We start from the raw sequence: 17,756 nt of genomic DNA, 5'->3' as shown, positions 1-17,756 counted from the left end.
CAATTTCTTTTCAAGTGTTTCTAATTTATCAATAAATATTATTATTATTATTGTACGGGCACCTCCATGGAGTTCAAAGACTCATTGTGAGAGACTGAAACTATCTGCACAATCATCATACCTCTCTCCTTGAATCTATATATATAGATAAAGTACTCATAACTGACTCTGGCAACCCATTACACTCATTCACAACTCTCCAAGCAAAAAATCATCTAGTCCTCACACCCTTACTAACCACACCTTTATTCAACTTCCAGGAATGATCCCTTGTTCTGACCCCAGCCAAGTGCTTGAACATTTCCCTGCATCTATTCTATAAAACCTTTTAAGCATCTTAAATGTTTCTATCATATCTCCTCATTTTCTCCTATTAACCAACTTCTGCAATCCACACAGCCTCAATCTCTCTCTTCATAGGGAACATTCCACAGACCCCTCACCATCTTGGTTACTCACAGACCTGAGCACAGTAATCCGGATGTGAACATATCAAGGTCTTATAAAAAGGAATAACAACTTCCTTATATCTACTTATTAATTGTTCTTCAATAGCCAAGTAATCTTATGGGGTATACCTTAGCAATATGTCCTTTAAACTTTAACTCTCTGTTTACTGCTACCCCTAAATTTCTAGCTTCCTCTATTTCATGGAGTACAGTGTCGTCAATGTGATATGCAGCTTATAATCTGTTTATTCTAAAATGTGTAACTTTACATTTCTCCACATTGAACTGATACCCATTATCTTTTGCCACACTGACAGCCTATTTAAATCATCCTGCAAGCTTTCCACATTGCCTTGATTAACTATTACTCAACCTAAATTTTCATCATCAGCAAACTACTAAATATTTCCTAAGTTATTTCCTATATCATTTATGTACAAATTAAACAGCAATGCTCTGAACACCGAACCTTGGGGTACACAACTAGTCACCTGTTTTCACCTCGATTCTGTCTCTCCATATACTACTTTTTGATATCTGTCCTGCAGCCACCTTCTTATCCACATAACTAGTGTTATATCCATCCCTATTTGTTCTGATTTGCATAACAGAGTTCCATGTGGTATTCTGTCAGATGCCTTCACAAAATCCAGCAGAATCATCGTGTAGCCATCTCTTTTATCCCACTCTGCTGTTACGCTGTTATAAAAAGACAGTAAATTACTAAGGCATTACTGATCCTTCACAAGTCCATGTCACCATTCATACAATATCATATTTTTATCCACCCATTCTTGAATTCCCTTTTTTTCCAGTACTTTTACCACCATGCTTGAGATACTCATTAGTCTATAATTTGCTGCTGCAGTCTTAAACTCTACCAGAGTTGAGACTTAAAATAAACAGCCTAATCAGAGGCAATGTCAGTTTCCTTGCACATTCTCACAAAACCTGAGCTGATATCCCATCTAATCCCACAGCTGTATGGACATTGAGATTTTGCAGTATCCTAAAGAGTGGGAGGGTATGGACTATTCCTCTCCGTCAAATGCTGCCTTAAATGATTATCTCTTAGTAGGTGTATAAATTCTATTTCCTTCCTGCTATGTGATCTTTCTTTCTTCCAGTCTCTTTCTCCATAGTTGAAGTACCTCATAATAATCACTCCAGCTGTACCCATGCTAATTTGGTGATGCATGTCTTCCAGATCATCTGTGGAAATCTCTGACCTATAGCAGCAACCAATGTTATATTTTGTCCTATTTGGCCTCAATCTTGCACTATATTCACTCAAAAGAACTGCCATCTGCATGACTGACTCCTACTTTTGTTGGGTGCAGTTAATCTGCTATCACCAGTAGTACCCCCCCCCCAATCTTGTCTACTCTATTCTCCCTGAAAATACTAAATACGTTGCATTTAATCCCTGTAACTACATCATCTACTGTTAGCCAAGTCTCACTAATGCCTATAACTTTTGGCAAGATTGCACTAACCAATGTTAAAAACACCTTTCTCTTGTTCCTGATACTTCTGGCATTAGTATATAGAAATTGCAGTATCCCTTTAGGCTCCCACCAACCTTTACTTTCTTAATTAACTACCCTATTCAATATTTTTGCTTGAGAGACTAGATTCCACACTGGTCGTTCTCACACTCACTCGCCTCATGCCTTCACACAAACTCACCTGTCTCCACCCTAATTGCTTTTGTTTTTCTGAATTTGAGCTTCAGCATGCTTGATGAACAAAGCTCACTCCATACTCCTAACACCAAATCTATTTTGATAGTCTATCAGTATTGTACAAATCCTTCTTTCTGTCAGACAGACCACAGATCCACAAATCCTCCATCATTCTTCTGCACAACCTACATATAGACTCATTAGCTACCAATGCCCTCCTCCTCAGTTTGCCTTTATCATAGCATGGTAGGAGACTTACAGTCTTCCCCTTCCTGCTCTTCAGTTTTGTCTCTTCTAACAACCCCTTTACATTCTTCCTTGTAGAGTTCTTCTTGGTGTTCTCAAATCATTTGTGCTGACCAAGACAATCATTTCCTATGACTTACCTTTTTTTGTATCTGCATGGCATGACTACTGTTGTGAATTTTTGCTCCAGGGAAACACAATTTTGTCACACTTTCATTAGGTACTCCCTGATCATTGAGTCTCCATATATACTTTTCTCCTTATTTTCTTGTTTGTTCTCTCTGTCTTTATTATGACTTCGGACCACCTGTTTCCTTCTCTTTTCAGCCCTGCTAATCTCTTGCCACCTCTGCAATTTTTCAGTTTCGTAATTTGTCCTGCGAAGAATAACATTTGAGTGTGCAGTTTCTTTATTGATGTCCATTTTGTTCTCTATTTTTCACAGCTGTACGTTTGACATTAATAACATTGTATTGTCATTACTGTCCAGTCTACTTTTCACAGAGTACTAATGCACAATAGGTTGATCTACCAACCTCTCATGTGTGGGCTTAACATACATGAGAGATTGGTAGATCAACCTCTCTAACATTTACTGCATTCTTGTCACCTAATAGGCACTCAAAAAGAATCGTCCATGACAGGACTTGAACCTGCAGTTTTCTGATTTGAAGTCAGATCCCTATTCATTAGGCCACAAAATATGAATATGAGTATGTACTCGTACAGTCCGACACACATCTCACTCACTGTATAATAAACACTGTAGAAATGTCTTTCAAACCACAGGGATGAATCTCTACCTCTACTTTCAAGGAATGGACAGTGAGATGTGGCTAAATTAAGATACAGAATACGGCAATCACTATCCCTTTTTGTGAATTTACTTTTTTTTTTGTTAGAAAGTTATTTATTTTTTAATTGAGCACTTTTTATTTCAGAGGCTTAAAATAGCAAAAGAATATGGTGATAAGGCAGCTGAGAGAAGGGCCCACAATAATCTTGGAAATGCTCATATCTTCTTAGGGGAGTTTGAAATGGCAGCAGATCATTATAAGTAAGTCTTAATATGGGATATTTTTCAAGATAGGAATTGGTTGAGAATGATTTTTTTTTTTTTTTTTAATTTACCATTGAACATTTATTTTTACAGTAAATCAACATTGTTGACTTGATAATACAACCTTGACCACCACCATCATCACATATCCTCAGGGGATGTACAGGATAATTAAGTAGTACTGCATGAAAAAGTTACACCATTACTAACTCCGATCAATAATTTTCCTCCAAATTAATCTGTTATCTGCCAAGGTTCCAACATTATCAGATCTTGTATTTCTGTGTTTTAAGGCAACTTTTTTACTGTATCAATCCATCTTGGTCTTCCTCTGGGTCTTTTTCCTACCAACCTTGCAAAGAACACTTGTTTTGCTAATCTTTCCTCTTCCATTCTATTTAAATGACCATACCACCCAAGATTAGCTATACTAACACATTCCTGAATGCTAACGGTGCCAAGTGCTTTCCCAACATCCTTATTTTTAATGTGATAGTGCCATTGATGCAATGATGCAATCTGTTGACTCCACTAATCTTTCAGAACTCTCATATCAAAGGTCTACAGTCTTTTATCAAGTGTTTATTTCTAACCCACCTCTCAGATTCATAAGTTAAAATTGGTTTGAACACTCTCTTGTATACAGCTAATCTAGTGTTTTGATTAATTTCTTTCTTGTTCCATATAAATTTATTCAGCTGACCTTCCTACCATACCATACCAGCTTTACTAATTCTATTATCTATTTTCATATTTAACTTGCCAGCTTCACTAAAAATTGTGCCTAAATAGCTGAAATTTTACTTGTTTGATAGGTTCATCATTCAGGATACAGTTGATGTTTTCAGTGTTTCTGCCTGTTTTCATCGCATCGTCTGTCTTTTTATTACTGATTTTACCAAAGTTATTACAACAGTTATTCAATTTAGTAAGGGAATCTTGCAGAATTCTGATCACCTCTATTTGTCATGAATATAGCTTGTTCTTTACCAAGCTTCCTTTCTGTAATTTTTCTTAGCTGTTTCTCAAGTATACTTTACATAAATCTTATCAGGAACACCCAGCAGAGATCTCTAATTCTTACATTCAGTTTTATTTCCCATTTTATAGAGGGTGCTATGAGAGCTCTGCTCCAATTCAAACCTCTGATTCTGAATTATTCAATGCAGCCATTGTAAAAGTTTTATACCTCTATATTTGAGCATTTCTGGTTGAATTTCATCTTCTCCAGCTGCCTTTTTGCATTTCAGATTTTTGATGACTTTTTCTACTTCAAGTATGGATGTGTATTGCATTCCTGTTGGGCATTTTCCACCCATGTTTACACTGATTGTTTCGTTTAGCAGGGTTTCAAAGTAATTACTCTGGACATCTAGAATATCCTTATCTTCAGTTTTCATGTAACCTTTATCATCTGATTCCTTTTACAGTACTTTTTCCTCCATTTCTAAGCTTTTTCAATAGCCTCCAGAATATTTATTTGTTATGTTCTTGCCAAAGTCTTCCCATAACTTTATTTAGTGGGGATGGCAGTTTTGTCATACTAAGCAATGAAATTCACCTCCCACTTAAAGAAAATCACAAATATTCATAGTAATGAACTTTGAGTAATGAAATGTCTTTGTAAATGCCATTTTCTGAAGGATATTCCTTGGATATTTTTGATAGTATTAACCTGCAGCAGCATAAGTCAAAATAAACTAAATTAAATCTTGTGATATTTTTGCTGGATAAACCAACATCATCTAAGCATAAAGCACTTGTCACAAAATAGAAAAATAGTTTCTTTTTTTTCTATTTTTGATGTATATGGATCAGCTTTGATGATAATTCAAATCAGTGGGCACTGACGACCACATATGTAGCAGAACAAACAGTTCAAAGTGGCTAGTAGATTACACACATATTTGCTGGTCTGGTTGGCTGAGTGGTTATTATATCCACTCTCCAACCATCAGGCTGTGGATTCAGATCCCCCTGTGGGCATGGATATTTGTGATTTTCTTTAAGTGGGAGGTGAATTTCATTGCCTAGTATGAGACCACTACCATCTCCACTTATTGGATCCTGAAGTTGCTTGAACAAATTCCATATTTGGTGAAGAGCAGAGTTTCCAGATTATGTAGAAAATAAATAAAAATACAAAAAATGATATTAAATTAATAAAAATAAATCCTTAGCTCACCCACAATAATGTACCGTAAGTTGATAACTTTGTTGTGGGCTGGAGTCGCAAAAAAAAAAAAAAAAATGGTACATTGGCCTCAAAGCTTTGGTGATAATGCAAATTTTAATGGAGAGACTTCAAGAACTAAATTTCCAACAAATGCCCTATTTGATTAGAAATGAAGTTAGCTTTGACAATTGTGTTGGAGGCTGGTTTTGAATTGTAGTTTCCCAAATTTTAGATTACAGTTTAGTTAATGTACCCATAACATTTAGACAATTTTTCCACTCTCTAATTTGTAGGCTCAAATCTTACTATGGCATAGATGTTTTTATATTTCTCTAGGTGGTAGATGTTTTTCATTGTTTGTTGTTAGATCACCATCCTGCTTATTGGAGGCTTGCATTGGTTTGGAAAAAGTGCCATATTTGGTCTGAGCAATGTTCCTAGACTATTGATCCTTTTATAGATGGGATTGACATAAAAAAAAAAAAAAGTATTTTTTATGTTGCTCCCACCCATTTCAAACCTATATGTTTGTACTGTGTGTGTGGGGGGGGGGGGGGGGCTAAGGATATTTTTTTTATATATTTATTTCTATTTCTAATTAATTTTTTTAACAAGTCCAGAAACCCTCCTAGAGACCAAACATGGAACTTTTTCACGCTGCTTCAGGCCTCCAGTAATATGTGGAGCAGGGGTCTCACACTGGGCAATGAAATTTCTATTAATAGTTCGAAAGTGTTTGTGAGGTTGAGTTTTTCTTTGAATTGTTTTTCTGTTGGTTTGAATCCTACAATATATCAACAAACTTACTAAATTCATCAGTTTATTATACCTTATACTGGTATTGTGAAATACCATAAAAATTCATTATGCCAATAAGAAAGAGATGAAATTTTGATTTGCAATAAATAAGTCATTTTAATAAATATGTATGGGTAATATAACTAGCATGCTAACCTGCATATTAGAAATGCCTGACAGTTTCTCACTTCTTTCTTAATATGGATATCCTTGTACCACTGGCCACTAAATTTCAAAGTCTATTCTTGCAATCTAGGCCTTGAAAATTCTACTTCTTTATGCCAATGGTACAATGTGCTATAGGTTAACTTTACACCCATGAAAAGAGTTAACCTATACACATTAGTGGAATGGGTATGTTTAGGGTTAGCTAATCTGGAAGGTTGGCCAATTCATTGCACATACTAGAGTAAAATGGAACATGAATCAGATTTCAGTGTGTCTTTTTCCCAGTGAAGTGATGAAGTATGGGTAGTTAGATCCCTGTACAGCACTGACTTCATTGTAGAAGGAATTTATAAGATACTTTATTTTTGCTTTAACTTGAAAAATTCTCACTTTGTATTCAAGGTACCTGGCCTGTTCATGCCAGATCCTAAAAATGGCAAATAGCATACTCTCTTTGTCTTTTATCCTTACCATCAAATTTATGTAGAATACTCACACATGCATGCTTTTACCAAATTTTACTTTGGTATCTAAAAATAAATAAAAAAATAAAATAAAGATTTGTTTAACTGTCTCTGTTATAGATTAGTGTAATTTTGTATAAATTGTTCACTTGCTAACAACAAATTGTCTGATAAATTCATACAGTTCACAGAACACAAATGAAATTACAATACAAACCAGCCTCAACTCCTAGACATTGGTGGGCTGATCGTTACCTGATATGCACATCCTTGTTGATATATCATCTGTTTCCCCCCTTTATGAGTCACTTAATGGTCAAAGCTAGTAACTAGGAGGAGACTTCCGCATAGCTTATAAGGAATTCTAACAAAATATCCAGTCCTCACCTTCTTGTAACCTGTTATGGAGGGACTGGGACTTTTCCCAGTTACACACTCTTTGTCTCTTGTCATTCATGTATATATTGCACTATGATATTCTGTGTCATTGTCCAGCTTAGAATCTCTTTTTTATCTTCTTTGAAAAAAAAAAAAAAAAGCTTCTTTGCATCAGTTTTGAAAGACTTGTGTGTTTTTGGTACTGTCCACTTTGAACACACTTCCTTTCTCTAAATGCTGATTTTCTCCAGTTCAATTTTCCTAATAATCAAGTCTTCTTCCTGGAGATTTTAAACTTTTCAAATCCATCTAGTTGACTTCTCCACCTGCACTCATCCATCCTGAAGCATATGGTATGGTTGCATAAAGTATTCACATGCTTATCAGAATACCAGATGATTCTAAATCATTTCAAACATTCTTGATCTCTTCATCACAGTCATTCTTCTGTCTATATGGTGGATGTTGTATGTCTTTTGAGCAGTTCAAATTAAAACCAAGGACCGATTCCTTTTCCCAGGAAGTGGTAATCACATATTTGTGTTTATGTGTTGTCTGGCGCTATAAGAATGCCAAGTGGAATAATCTTAGATATCTTTACTCCATTTTCTTAGTTGGCTCTTGTTTTATCTTCTCATCCAACTGTTTACACTGACCATATGACCAGACTTATTGATATGAAAACCTTTATTTCTCAACTCCACTTTAAATTCTCATCTTTTATGTTAAACTATATCACAGAACTATAGTTTAACATAAAAGATGTGTTCCAAAGCTATTCAAGAGAGGAATTACACTTAGCACTCTGGCTTTCATTCAGATCTTCATCTTCCCTTTTCTGCATAATATTAAAGCTCAAAACAGTTGCATTCAAGGTATGAACTGATTTTTGAAAGGGGGCAAAAGCAGTAAAATGTCAAATGGCAATCATGCTTTCTGGTCACTTCCCAAAGTATTGGCTATAACTTCAGTTCCAACTTTGCTTCCACCTCTTTTGTGTTTGGAACTGTTGTATCATTGCCCACAGAAAAAGCCAGTCTCCTGTCTTCTTACTTTTATTCCATTTCTTGCATTGATGATTATAGTAGAAGATAGTTGATTTTTCATGAGAAAGAGAACAAGAGAATCCTGTCTGAACTAAATAACAAAAAGTCTCTTGGTACATAGCATTTCTTCAATTTTCTGGGAATTCATGCTTTAGAGGTGACTCCAATTCTCTGTCACTTTTTTTTTTCTTCTTCTGGTGTTCCACTGGTATCTATCCTGCAATTTAAGAAAGGTGAGATACTATCAAATGTTCTTCCTGTTGCTCTTACTTCAGTTCTTTCTTTCTTAAAGTAATGTATAAACCATCAGTGGTCAACTCCTCTACTACTTAGAAATCTCTCAACTAATCAAGTCCCCACTGTGAATTCCACCACTGTAAATCAACAGATTTTCATGTTATGTCACCTGCCATTGGAGACTAAAGTAAATTACAGAGAAACTCAACTCAACTGATTACTCTTGATACCTGTAATGATTTTATTTGGCACTGAGGTCTATTAAGCATTCTCCTATCTTATCTTTTGTCTTCTGCATTGCCAGCTTTCCTTTTTGGGGAAACATTATAATGGAAGATGGTTCTTTATTTTCAAACTGCAGTTAATGCTTGGTTACAGGGATCCCAATTCTTCCAACTCTTCTTTTTGTGTATCATTGGCCTTGCCCAGTTAACTGCCAGTCCAATTCACAGGTTTCCAGATCATAATATACTTCATCCTTCTTTCTCATTTGACACATGATACTAACGACAAATTTTACATTACTTCAATAAACTTTTAGAATATCTACTTTTGCAGTTTTAAGTTCTGATTTCCAAACATCTCTTGAGTGGGGTTCTAATAATCTTGCATTAATTTTCAGCAAAACTCAGCCCTGTCTTGCAGGAAAAAAAATTTTCTTGCTTTTCACTTGTGACATTTCAAATCTGTAAAAGATTTGATTTCTTATATAAGATTGCATAGTATATACTCAATATAATAGCAGTTTGTTTGTTTACTAGCTTCATGGACTCTGTGGCCTGCTTCCTCTTGATAAGGACAGCATTTAAATATGTCAAATGTACAGAGGATTTACTATTCAGAGATAAACTGTTACAAATAGCTTTCGGCCACAATTTACATTTCACACACATATATGATGACAGATGCAATCATTATTGTTGATCTGGCCTTTCATATCCCATCTCTGCTCAGTTAAACTATTTTATGATTTGCCTAAGTTTGTTACTGAACCACCACTGTTTCAGTAGTAAAAATGATTCTTATTAGCCCTGTGTGGATAGATGAACCACTTCCAATGCTGCTTTGAATTTTTTGGATGAAGTGATTCTTTTTGGGATAATCCTGTAATATTTCATGTAATAAATATATTACAAGTAATGTCTGTTCTAGAATATTTTTCTTTCATTTTAGTTATTAATTTCTCTTCAAATATATAAATTATTTCATTTTTTTTATGCTCCTCTATACTTGTAAAATAAAATCCTTGAGTGATTTCAGAATTCTAGTTGATAGATTTAGGTATAAAACTGCATTAGAAATAAAACTGCATGTGAGAATTACAGAGGTATTTCCCTACTGAGTGTTCCTGGCAAGATCTATGCAAGTATACTTGAGAAACAGTTGAGAAGAATTGTGGAAGAAAAGCTTGGTGAAGAACAAGCTGGATTCAGGCCAAATAGAGGCTGTCAGGATCAGATCTTCACTTTACGACAAATAGTCGAGAAAGCATGGGAATATAACAAAGATCTGTATTTAAGTTTTGTTGATCTGGAAAAGGCATATGACAAGGTGCCAAGAGAGAAGCTATTCAATACGCTGCAGTTATATGGTGTGAATGGGGCATTATATCAAGCAATACTTAGTCTTTATTTGAGTTGTAAGTCAGCAGTTAGAATTGAAGGAAGTACAGGAAGATGGTTTAATGTTAAATCTGGTGTGAGACAAGGATGTACATTATCCCCTCTGTTATTCATTATCTATATGGATCACATTATGAAGGAAAATGGTATTAAACATGATATCAAAATTGGAGATGTTAATGTCAGCTCTTTGCTTTATGCGGATGATGTTATACTTCTGAATAAATCCTCTACAAGTCTGCAAGATTCTCTGACTAAATTGAATAGCTGTTGTAATAGATATGGTATGCAATAAAAAGACAAAGACAATGAAAATAGGCAGAATCATTGAAAATGTCAACTGTGTTGTGAATGGAGAACCTGTGGAACAAGTAAAACATTTCAGCTATTTAGGCATGATTTTTACTGAAGATGGTAAATTAAATATAGAAATAGACAACAGAATCAGCAAAGCTGGTATGGTGGGAAGTCAATTGAATAAATTCATATGGAATAAGAGAGAAATTAGTCGGAACACTAAATTAGCTGTATACAAGACAGTGTTCAAACCAGTTTTAACTTATGGATCTGAGAGCTGGGTCAGAAGTAAAACACTTGACCAAAGACTAGAGACTACAGATATGAGAGTCCTGAGAAAGATTATAGGCATGAACAGATGGCATCAATGGCAATATCATATTAGAAACGAGGATATTAGGAAAGAACTTGACATTGTCAGCATCCAGGAATGCGTTAGCAGAGCTAATCTCAGGTGGTATGGTCACTTAAACAGAATGGGCGAGGAAAGATTAGCAAAACAAGTGTTCTCTGCCAGGTTGGCAGCAAAACGACCCAGAGGAAGACCAAGATATAGGTGGATTGATACAGTACAAAGTGCTTTAGATGATAGAAATATATGAACCTATAATGTTGGAGTCTTGACAAGTAACAGACTGATTTGGAGGAAAATTGTAGATAGGAAATTAATAATGATGTAATTTTTTTCATGTAGTACTATCATATCCTGTACACCCCTTGAGGGTACATGGCAGGAATTTGATGATGATGATGAGATTTAGGTATTGGGTGTTCTTCTTTTCATCCATTTTCTGTCCACTGCTGGACAAAGGCCTCCTCCAGCTCTTTCCACCTTTCTCTGTTCTTGGCAATGGTTGACCGATTTTCCCCACCAAAATTTGACAATTCATCACTCCACCTTCTTTTAGGACATCCTCGGCCTCGTTTCCCTTCTTTTGGAATCTAGTTTATTAGTACGGTGGTCCATCGCTTATCTTCTATTCTTTATAGGTGTCTGGCCCATTTCCATTTTAGTTGCTTATGGTGAAGAATGATGTCATTGATATGAGTCTGGCTTCTTATCCAGGTGTTTTGCTTCTTATCTTTTAATATGATGCCTAGCATCAACCTCTCCATTTTCCTTTGAGTTATTGCTAGTTTATTTGCCAGTGCTTTTGTTATAGATCAAGTTTCACAACCATATGTGATGACCGGAAATATTTATGAAAGGATGTTAATTAACTGGCTTATATTTTGCTAGATTTCAAACCAGCATCTTCAGGACAAAACATCTCACAGTTTACAAGCAACAGTGAGTAAGTGAAACAGTTCAAATTGCAATAGACAAAAGATCTAACATCCTAATTTGGCACATCCTCTAATGTAGAATAAAAGAAGTATTACTGTTGGGTAGGAGTTGATCTTGAATGACACTCCCGAATTTTTGGTAGATTAATGCAACCATACTTGTTAAGGTTAGCTGCTTCTGACCTGTAACAACTTCTGTATAGTACATTGGTTTTCTTTCCTTTAATCCAGTTTGAAGTGGTGTCCAAAGCATGGTCTCCGGTCTTGACTTGCCATAATGTTCTCGAAGGCAGATGTTAATAGATCTTCCTATATCCATAGTGGGGGTGTTACAGGGAACTTGTAACTTCTAGCATACCCTGTACAGTTCAGGGTATGCTAGAAGATGAAGTTTGTCCTTAGAAGAGCAGATCAAAGTTGCTAATTTGACATATGGTTTGAATGTGATGCGAAGATTATATTTTATTGATACTTTGGTGTCTTTTCAGATGTACCTTGGATATATGGAATAGTGGTATTTTGTCATTATGTGTTTGGAGAAGAGGAAGTGGGGGACACATAGTATTTTGTCTATTTTGTGTAGTGATGTAGCCATTGGCCAGGAAAGTATGATGAAGATAGTTGTATTCTCTGGAAACTGCTGCATCATTAGAACAAATAGCTTTAACTCTGTCTGTCTAGTTATTAATTTAACTGTAACATTAAAAAATATCAGCACCTGTTTGCCTTTGGCAAACAGGTGCTGATATTTTTTAATGTTACAGTTGAATTAGACAAGCATAATGGATACAATCTGATACTTTTAGACTTTTCAGCAAAGAAGGCTATTACATAAGTTGGAGGATATGTGATTGTATCATAAACTATTAGCTTTGATAAGAAATTAAAGACTGATATCAAAAAGTAGGTGTGGGGGGTGTGAGTCTGTAAGATTTAAGGTGACCAGTGATTAGTACTAGATCCATTGTTTTTCAGTTTTTACATTAGCAACATTGGAAAGGGTTTGAGAGGAAACATACAGCTATTACTCGATCCATCTTTGCTGATGATGCAAAGATGGATCGAGTAATCAAGAATGTGATTGACATACAGCTTGAAGAATGATTTCAATAGGCTGGAAATGTGAAAATGACTGTCATTTCATGGTTATTAAATGTAAAGTTATGCACTTCATAGATAGCCAGTGGAATATTATACTGGCAGGATCATGTTAGAAGAAACTGATGAGACTAGGGATCATGAAGTTTTAGTAGATAGGATGTTGAAGTTCAGGAGCCATGTAGCGAAGAGTGTAGATACAACTCAAAAGGTAATTGTGATGTCAAAATGAACATGTAAGGATAAGGAAGCCTTTTAGCCTCTTTACATGACCTTGATACGATCTCAGTGCAGATCTGGTCTCTTGGTTTCTGCAGTGTTTTTTAATGTTGCTCCCACCCAAGAGAGGTTATTTGCAAACCTATGGGTGAGGTAACGATTTTTTTTATCAGTTTTATATATATGTGTGTGTGTGTGTGTGTGTGTGTGTGTGTGTGTGTGTGTGTGTGTGTGTGTGTGTGGTATCTTTAATTTATTTTTTGCATAGTATGGAAGCCCTTCTCTAGAGACTAAACATGGAACTTTTGCAAGCCACTTCAGGCCTCCAATAAGCGCCATGGTGATCTCACTGGTGATGAAATTCATCTTCCACCTAAAGACAATCACAAAAATCTATGCCATAGCAGGATTCGAACCTGCAGTCTGTTGGCTGGAGAGCAGGAACACTAACTATTTGCCAACCAGGCTGACAAATGATGCAGATACAGTGGAGAGAGTAGTGCAAAGGAGAATGTTAAAGATATCAGGACTGAGAAATGTAGATTATGGATTGAGAATATGATAGAGACCTACAAACTTCTGAAAGGGTTGTGCAGGATACTAGGAGATAGAATTTTTTATTTTATGAAGGATAGGGAGAGGATGAGATGAGATCCATGGAAGATGGGAATGAATGCATTCAAAAAAGGGATGAGAACTAGATTTTTCTCTGAGTTGTACATGATTGGAATGGCTTGCCTTTGGAAATGGTGAATGCAGATAGTGGGAATGAAATTTAAAAAAAAAAAAAAAAAGTATGACAGTTATGTGTATGATATTTGGCTTCCCTTAATGAGTCCCTAAGTTCTTGGAGATCTCATACTAATAATATAGGTTTAAAATTTAATATCAACTTAATTTAGTGTGTATAATTTTTCTCATCTCTCCTTGTGTGTGGAAGGGGATTAAAAGTTATACCAGCTAGCTATGTCTTACACAGGAAGATGATTTGATGCTTAATTAAGTGTAACACAAGAGTCTGTCTATTTCTGCTGTTGTTCATAATTTATATGGATCACATTATTAAGGAAAGTGGCATGCTTGGGAAGAATTATGTTATTTCATATATATACTGATACTTGGAAACTCTTAGTTTTTATGTGATCTTATTATTTATAGAATTGAAGTGTGAAAAATTGAATACATCCGATTCTCACTATAGCAAGTACCATTATAGCAAACTCATTCATCATAATAAATTGCTGAATGGCTTAACCTAGACTCATAGTCACAGTACTTTTTTTAAAGGAAACTGAAATTTATTAGAGCAAACTTTGTGCTTAATTCTAAACATTTTTTTGGAGAATTAATAGCGCTTAGAAGGAATAAATATCCCATCTTCTCTTTCACATGTTAGACTCTGTGGCCTATCATGGCCAAGTAGCGTGGCTTCTTAGAAACCTGATTACTGCTTATGATAAGGTACTTAATCCTATTGTATGCCGTGTAGTGCAAAGGAGATGAAAAGGGATGAAAAGCCAAAGTTTCCTGGTGGGGAAAAACCCTGCCTCTTCCATATGAGACTGGCTAACCTCACCTTCACTTTAAAATCCCTGATGAAGGTTCTTCACCTCAGCAGGATTCAATCCCCAGTCTTTCTAACTGTAGGGCATCATCAATACCAACTAAGCCCTTGAGGCTCTCAGGGAATAAATATAACTTTATTCAAGAACCAGGAGTTAATTATATATAATTAATTATTGTTTCATCATCCATATCAATGACATTATTGGACAGCAGTACCAGAAAAATATTAATATTAATTGACCAATGTCATGAAGATCATCAAGACCAACAACAGTCAAGTTTAGTATTTCCTGGTACTTACTGTCAGAAAGCAATAGCTTGTTTAGTTTCTGCCCCTAACTTGCGATACCACATGGATGTTAAAACAAGGAGTTAAATCTAATTTATAAAGCTTAATTTATTCTCTATGAATTGTTAATTCTTCAAAAAAAATTTAATTATGCCTGATCAATGCCCAAACAAAAGAAATTACTCTTTGCTGAGTCAACTGTAAAAAAATATTATTCACTAAAATAATTTCTCTGCTAGGTTTCATTAATATTTCTACAGAATGGTCTGGTATGTACAGAAGAATTACATGATGGACTGCTGTTAACCAACAGAGTTAAACTCAAAAAAAAAAAATATATATATATATATATATATATATATATATATATATATATATATATATATATAATTTTTTATAGCAGTTGTGATTAGAAAGATACGTAATGGTATACTGTTGAGATAAATTTACTAAGCTTATTATAATTGTTATAATTACGTACATAAAATGTAATCTGCTTTCCTGTTAGTAATTAAATGTCATTATTCTACCAATAACAAATTGGTATATTAATGTTGCTTCTTTCTCTTTAATAAATAATTTTGCATGTGTTTTGCTATCTTTTCAAAATAACAGTATTTTAAAATTTATAGGAAAACACTTGCTCTAGCAGAAGAGTTGGGAGACAAGGCTGTGGAAGCTCAGGCATGTTACAGTTTAGGAAATACATATACACTTCTCCATGACTATCCAACAGCTATTGAGTATCATTTACGTCACCTTCGAATAGCTCAAGAACTCAGAGATAGAGTTGGTGAAGGTAGAGCATATTGGAGTTTAGGTAATGCTCACACTGCCATTGGTAATCATGAACAAGCATTACATTATGCAAATAAACACTTGGAAATATCCAGAGAGGTACTTAAGAATTTTTAAATTTAAATATACTTGGTACTCTTTATCTGTGATAGCATTTGGTTTTGTGTATTATAATTAAGGTTTTATAATTTTCATTAATAAAATATGAGACAACTCTCATATATTCAAAATTGCATGACTTTCATGTTGGACTATTCAAAAAAGTCAAAAATATAATATGTGCGTATCTAAAACCAGCATCATTCACTCTTGTTCATAAGTCGACTTTCTCTCGGATTCTCCTGCACCACTCCATCTCTCTTCCTCATGGCATGAGAAGCAACCTTCAGATTCCAAACATCTTATATAATCTTGATGTTCTTTAATTCTAATAGTAGCAGAACAGCCAGTCTGTCCAAAGTAGTAAAGATGTTAAAAACGATCAGCATATCCTATCTTAAAGGAACCTACAGCTATTTTTTTAATTACTTAATTATACATCTCTTCCCACGTCTCTGAACTCTAATAGTGTTTCCTCCTACTGTAGAGCTGCGACTGAGAAACATATTATATGCATGCTGTATGTCTCTTTCTTGTATTTATAAATTAAATGTTGTTACCAGTTCTTCTGCCTTCCCCCTGAAAGAAGCTCATGACATATTGAGTGAAATATATAGGAGTAATAATTTATATTTAGTTTTCTCTTACATGTGTGAAGCTGTTATTTAAAAATTTTATTAGAATCTACATATTTTGCTGACATATCATCAAATTCCTAATATGTATCCTCAAAGATTATACAGAATATTATTATAGTACCACATGAAAAGTTCACATTACTAACTAATTTCCTATCAACAGTTTTCCTCCAGATATTATCATATCTGTTTTGGTCATCTAAAGCAGTGCTTCCCAAACTTCTGGATGTCAGGGCCCTATTTGGAAAAATTAAAATATTTCACAGGCCCCTTCAAAAAAAAAATCGTAATATAGACATATATTATAATATTTATTGTATTTATATTCAATACAAAACATACACAGCGAATATTGCAAAAATCAAATGCAAATATTACATTTTTAGTATCTTACATGCACATTTGACATGGCACATTATCTCATATTTTTATATAGATAGATATCTTGTTATTGTACATTTGCAGTACAAGCACATGAAACGTAAAACACACCAATGTGTGATTTTTTTCCATTAAAATATAAAAAATAACAAAAAAGAAATTATAAATAATAAAAATTAAATACGTTTCTTTTAAGATAAAAAAAATCTACTTAGTCTTAAAACATTTTAAATTTGTTTTCATTATTTCACGGCCCTCCCTCAACAAAACCTGCCCCCAAGGGGGCCGCAGCCCACAGTTCGGGAAGCACTGATCTAAAGCACTTCTGTGTTCACATAGATATTTTTTCCTGCCAACTTGTCATCAAAGACTTGTTTTGCTAACCTTTCCAATTCTTTTTAACAGGTAAGCAGAGATTAGCTCTGCTTACCTGTTCTTGAATGCTAATGATATTAAGTTCCTAATATCTTCGTTTATAATATGATTGTCATTGATGCTTTCCGTTCATTCCTCTGTATTTTTTCAGAATTTATGTTGTTTCCAGTCCTATGAATGACTTTATTTCTCCTAAGATCCATAAGTTAAAATTAGTTTGAACACCCTCTTATATATTGTTGTTTATTATTTTAACAGTATAATAGAACACAGAAACAAAGTAAATAATTAATTTATTAACTTGATGCTGATATTTCGCTGGTGTTATAACCAGCATCTTCAGAGCACAAAAACACTGTTTGTCACAATACGCGAGACTA

General features: G+C 34.6%; 1 protein-coding gene across 1 annotated transcript in view; it reads left to right on the top strand.

The window, feature by feature from the left end:
- The window catches only part of pins (G-protein-signaling modulator pins), a 187,151-nt gene that overhangs the window by 90,445 nt on the left and 78,950 nt on the right, over positions 1 to 17,756 (top strand). The window contains exons 7-8 of the mRNA XM_090404957.1: positions 3,322 to 3,437; positions 15,718 to 15,982. Of these exons, the coding sequence (XP_090261083.1) occupies positions 3,322 to 3,437; positions 15,718 to 15,982 (381 nt within the window). The remainder of the gene's footprint in view (positions 1 to 3,321; positions 3,438 to 15,717; positions 15,983 to 17,756) is intronic.

This window comes from Typopeltis vanoorti, chromosome 1 (genome assembly GCF_054136105.1).
Source record: "Typopeltis vanoorti isolate ZY-2024b chromosome 1, IOZ_Tvanoo_1.0, whole genome shotgun sequence".
Classification (NCBI taxonomy): Eukaryota; Metazoa; Arthropoda; class Arachnida; order Uropygi; family Thelyphonidae; genus Typopeltis; species Typopeltis vanoorti.
The sequence above is the reverse complement of the archived record's forward strand: the minus strand, read 5'-3'. Positions and strand labels throughout refer to the sequence as shown.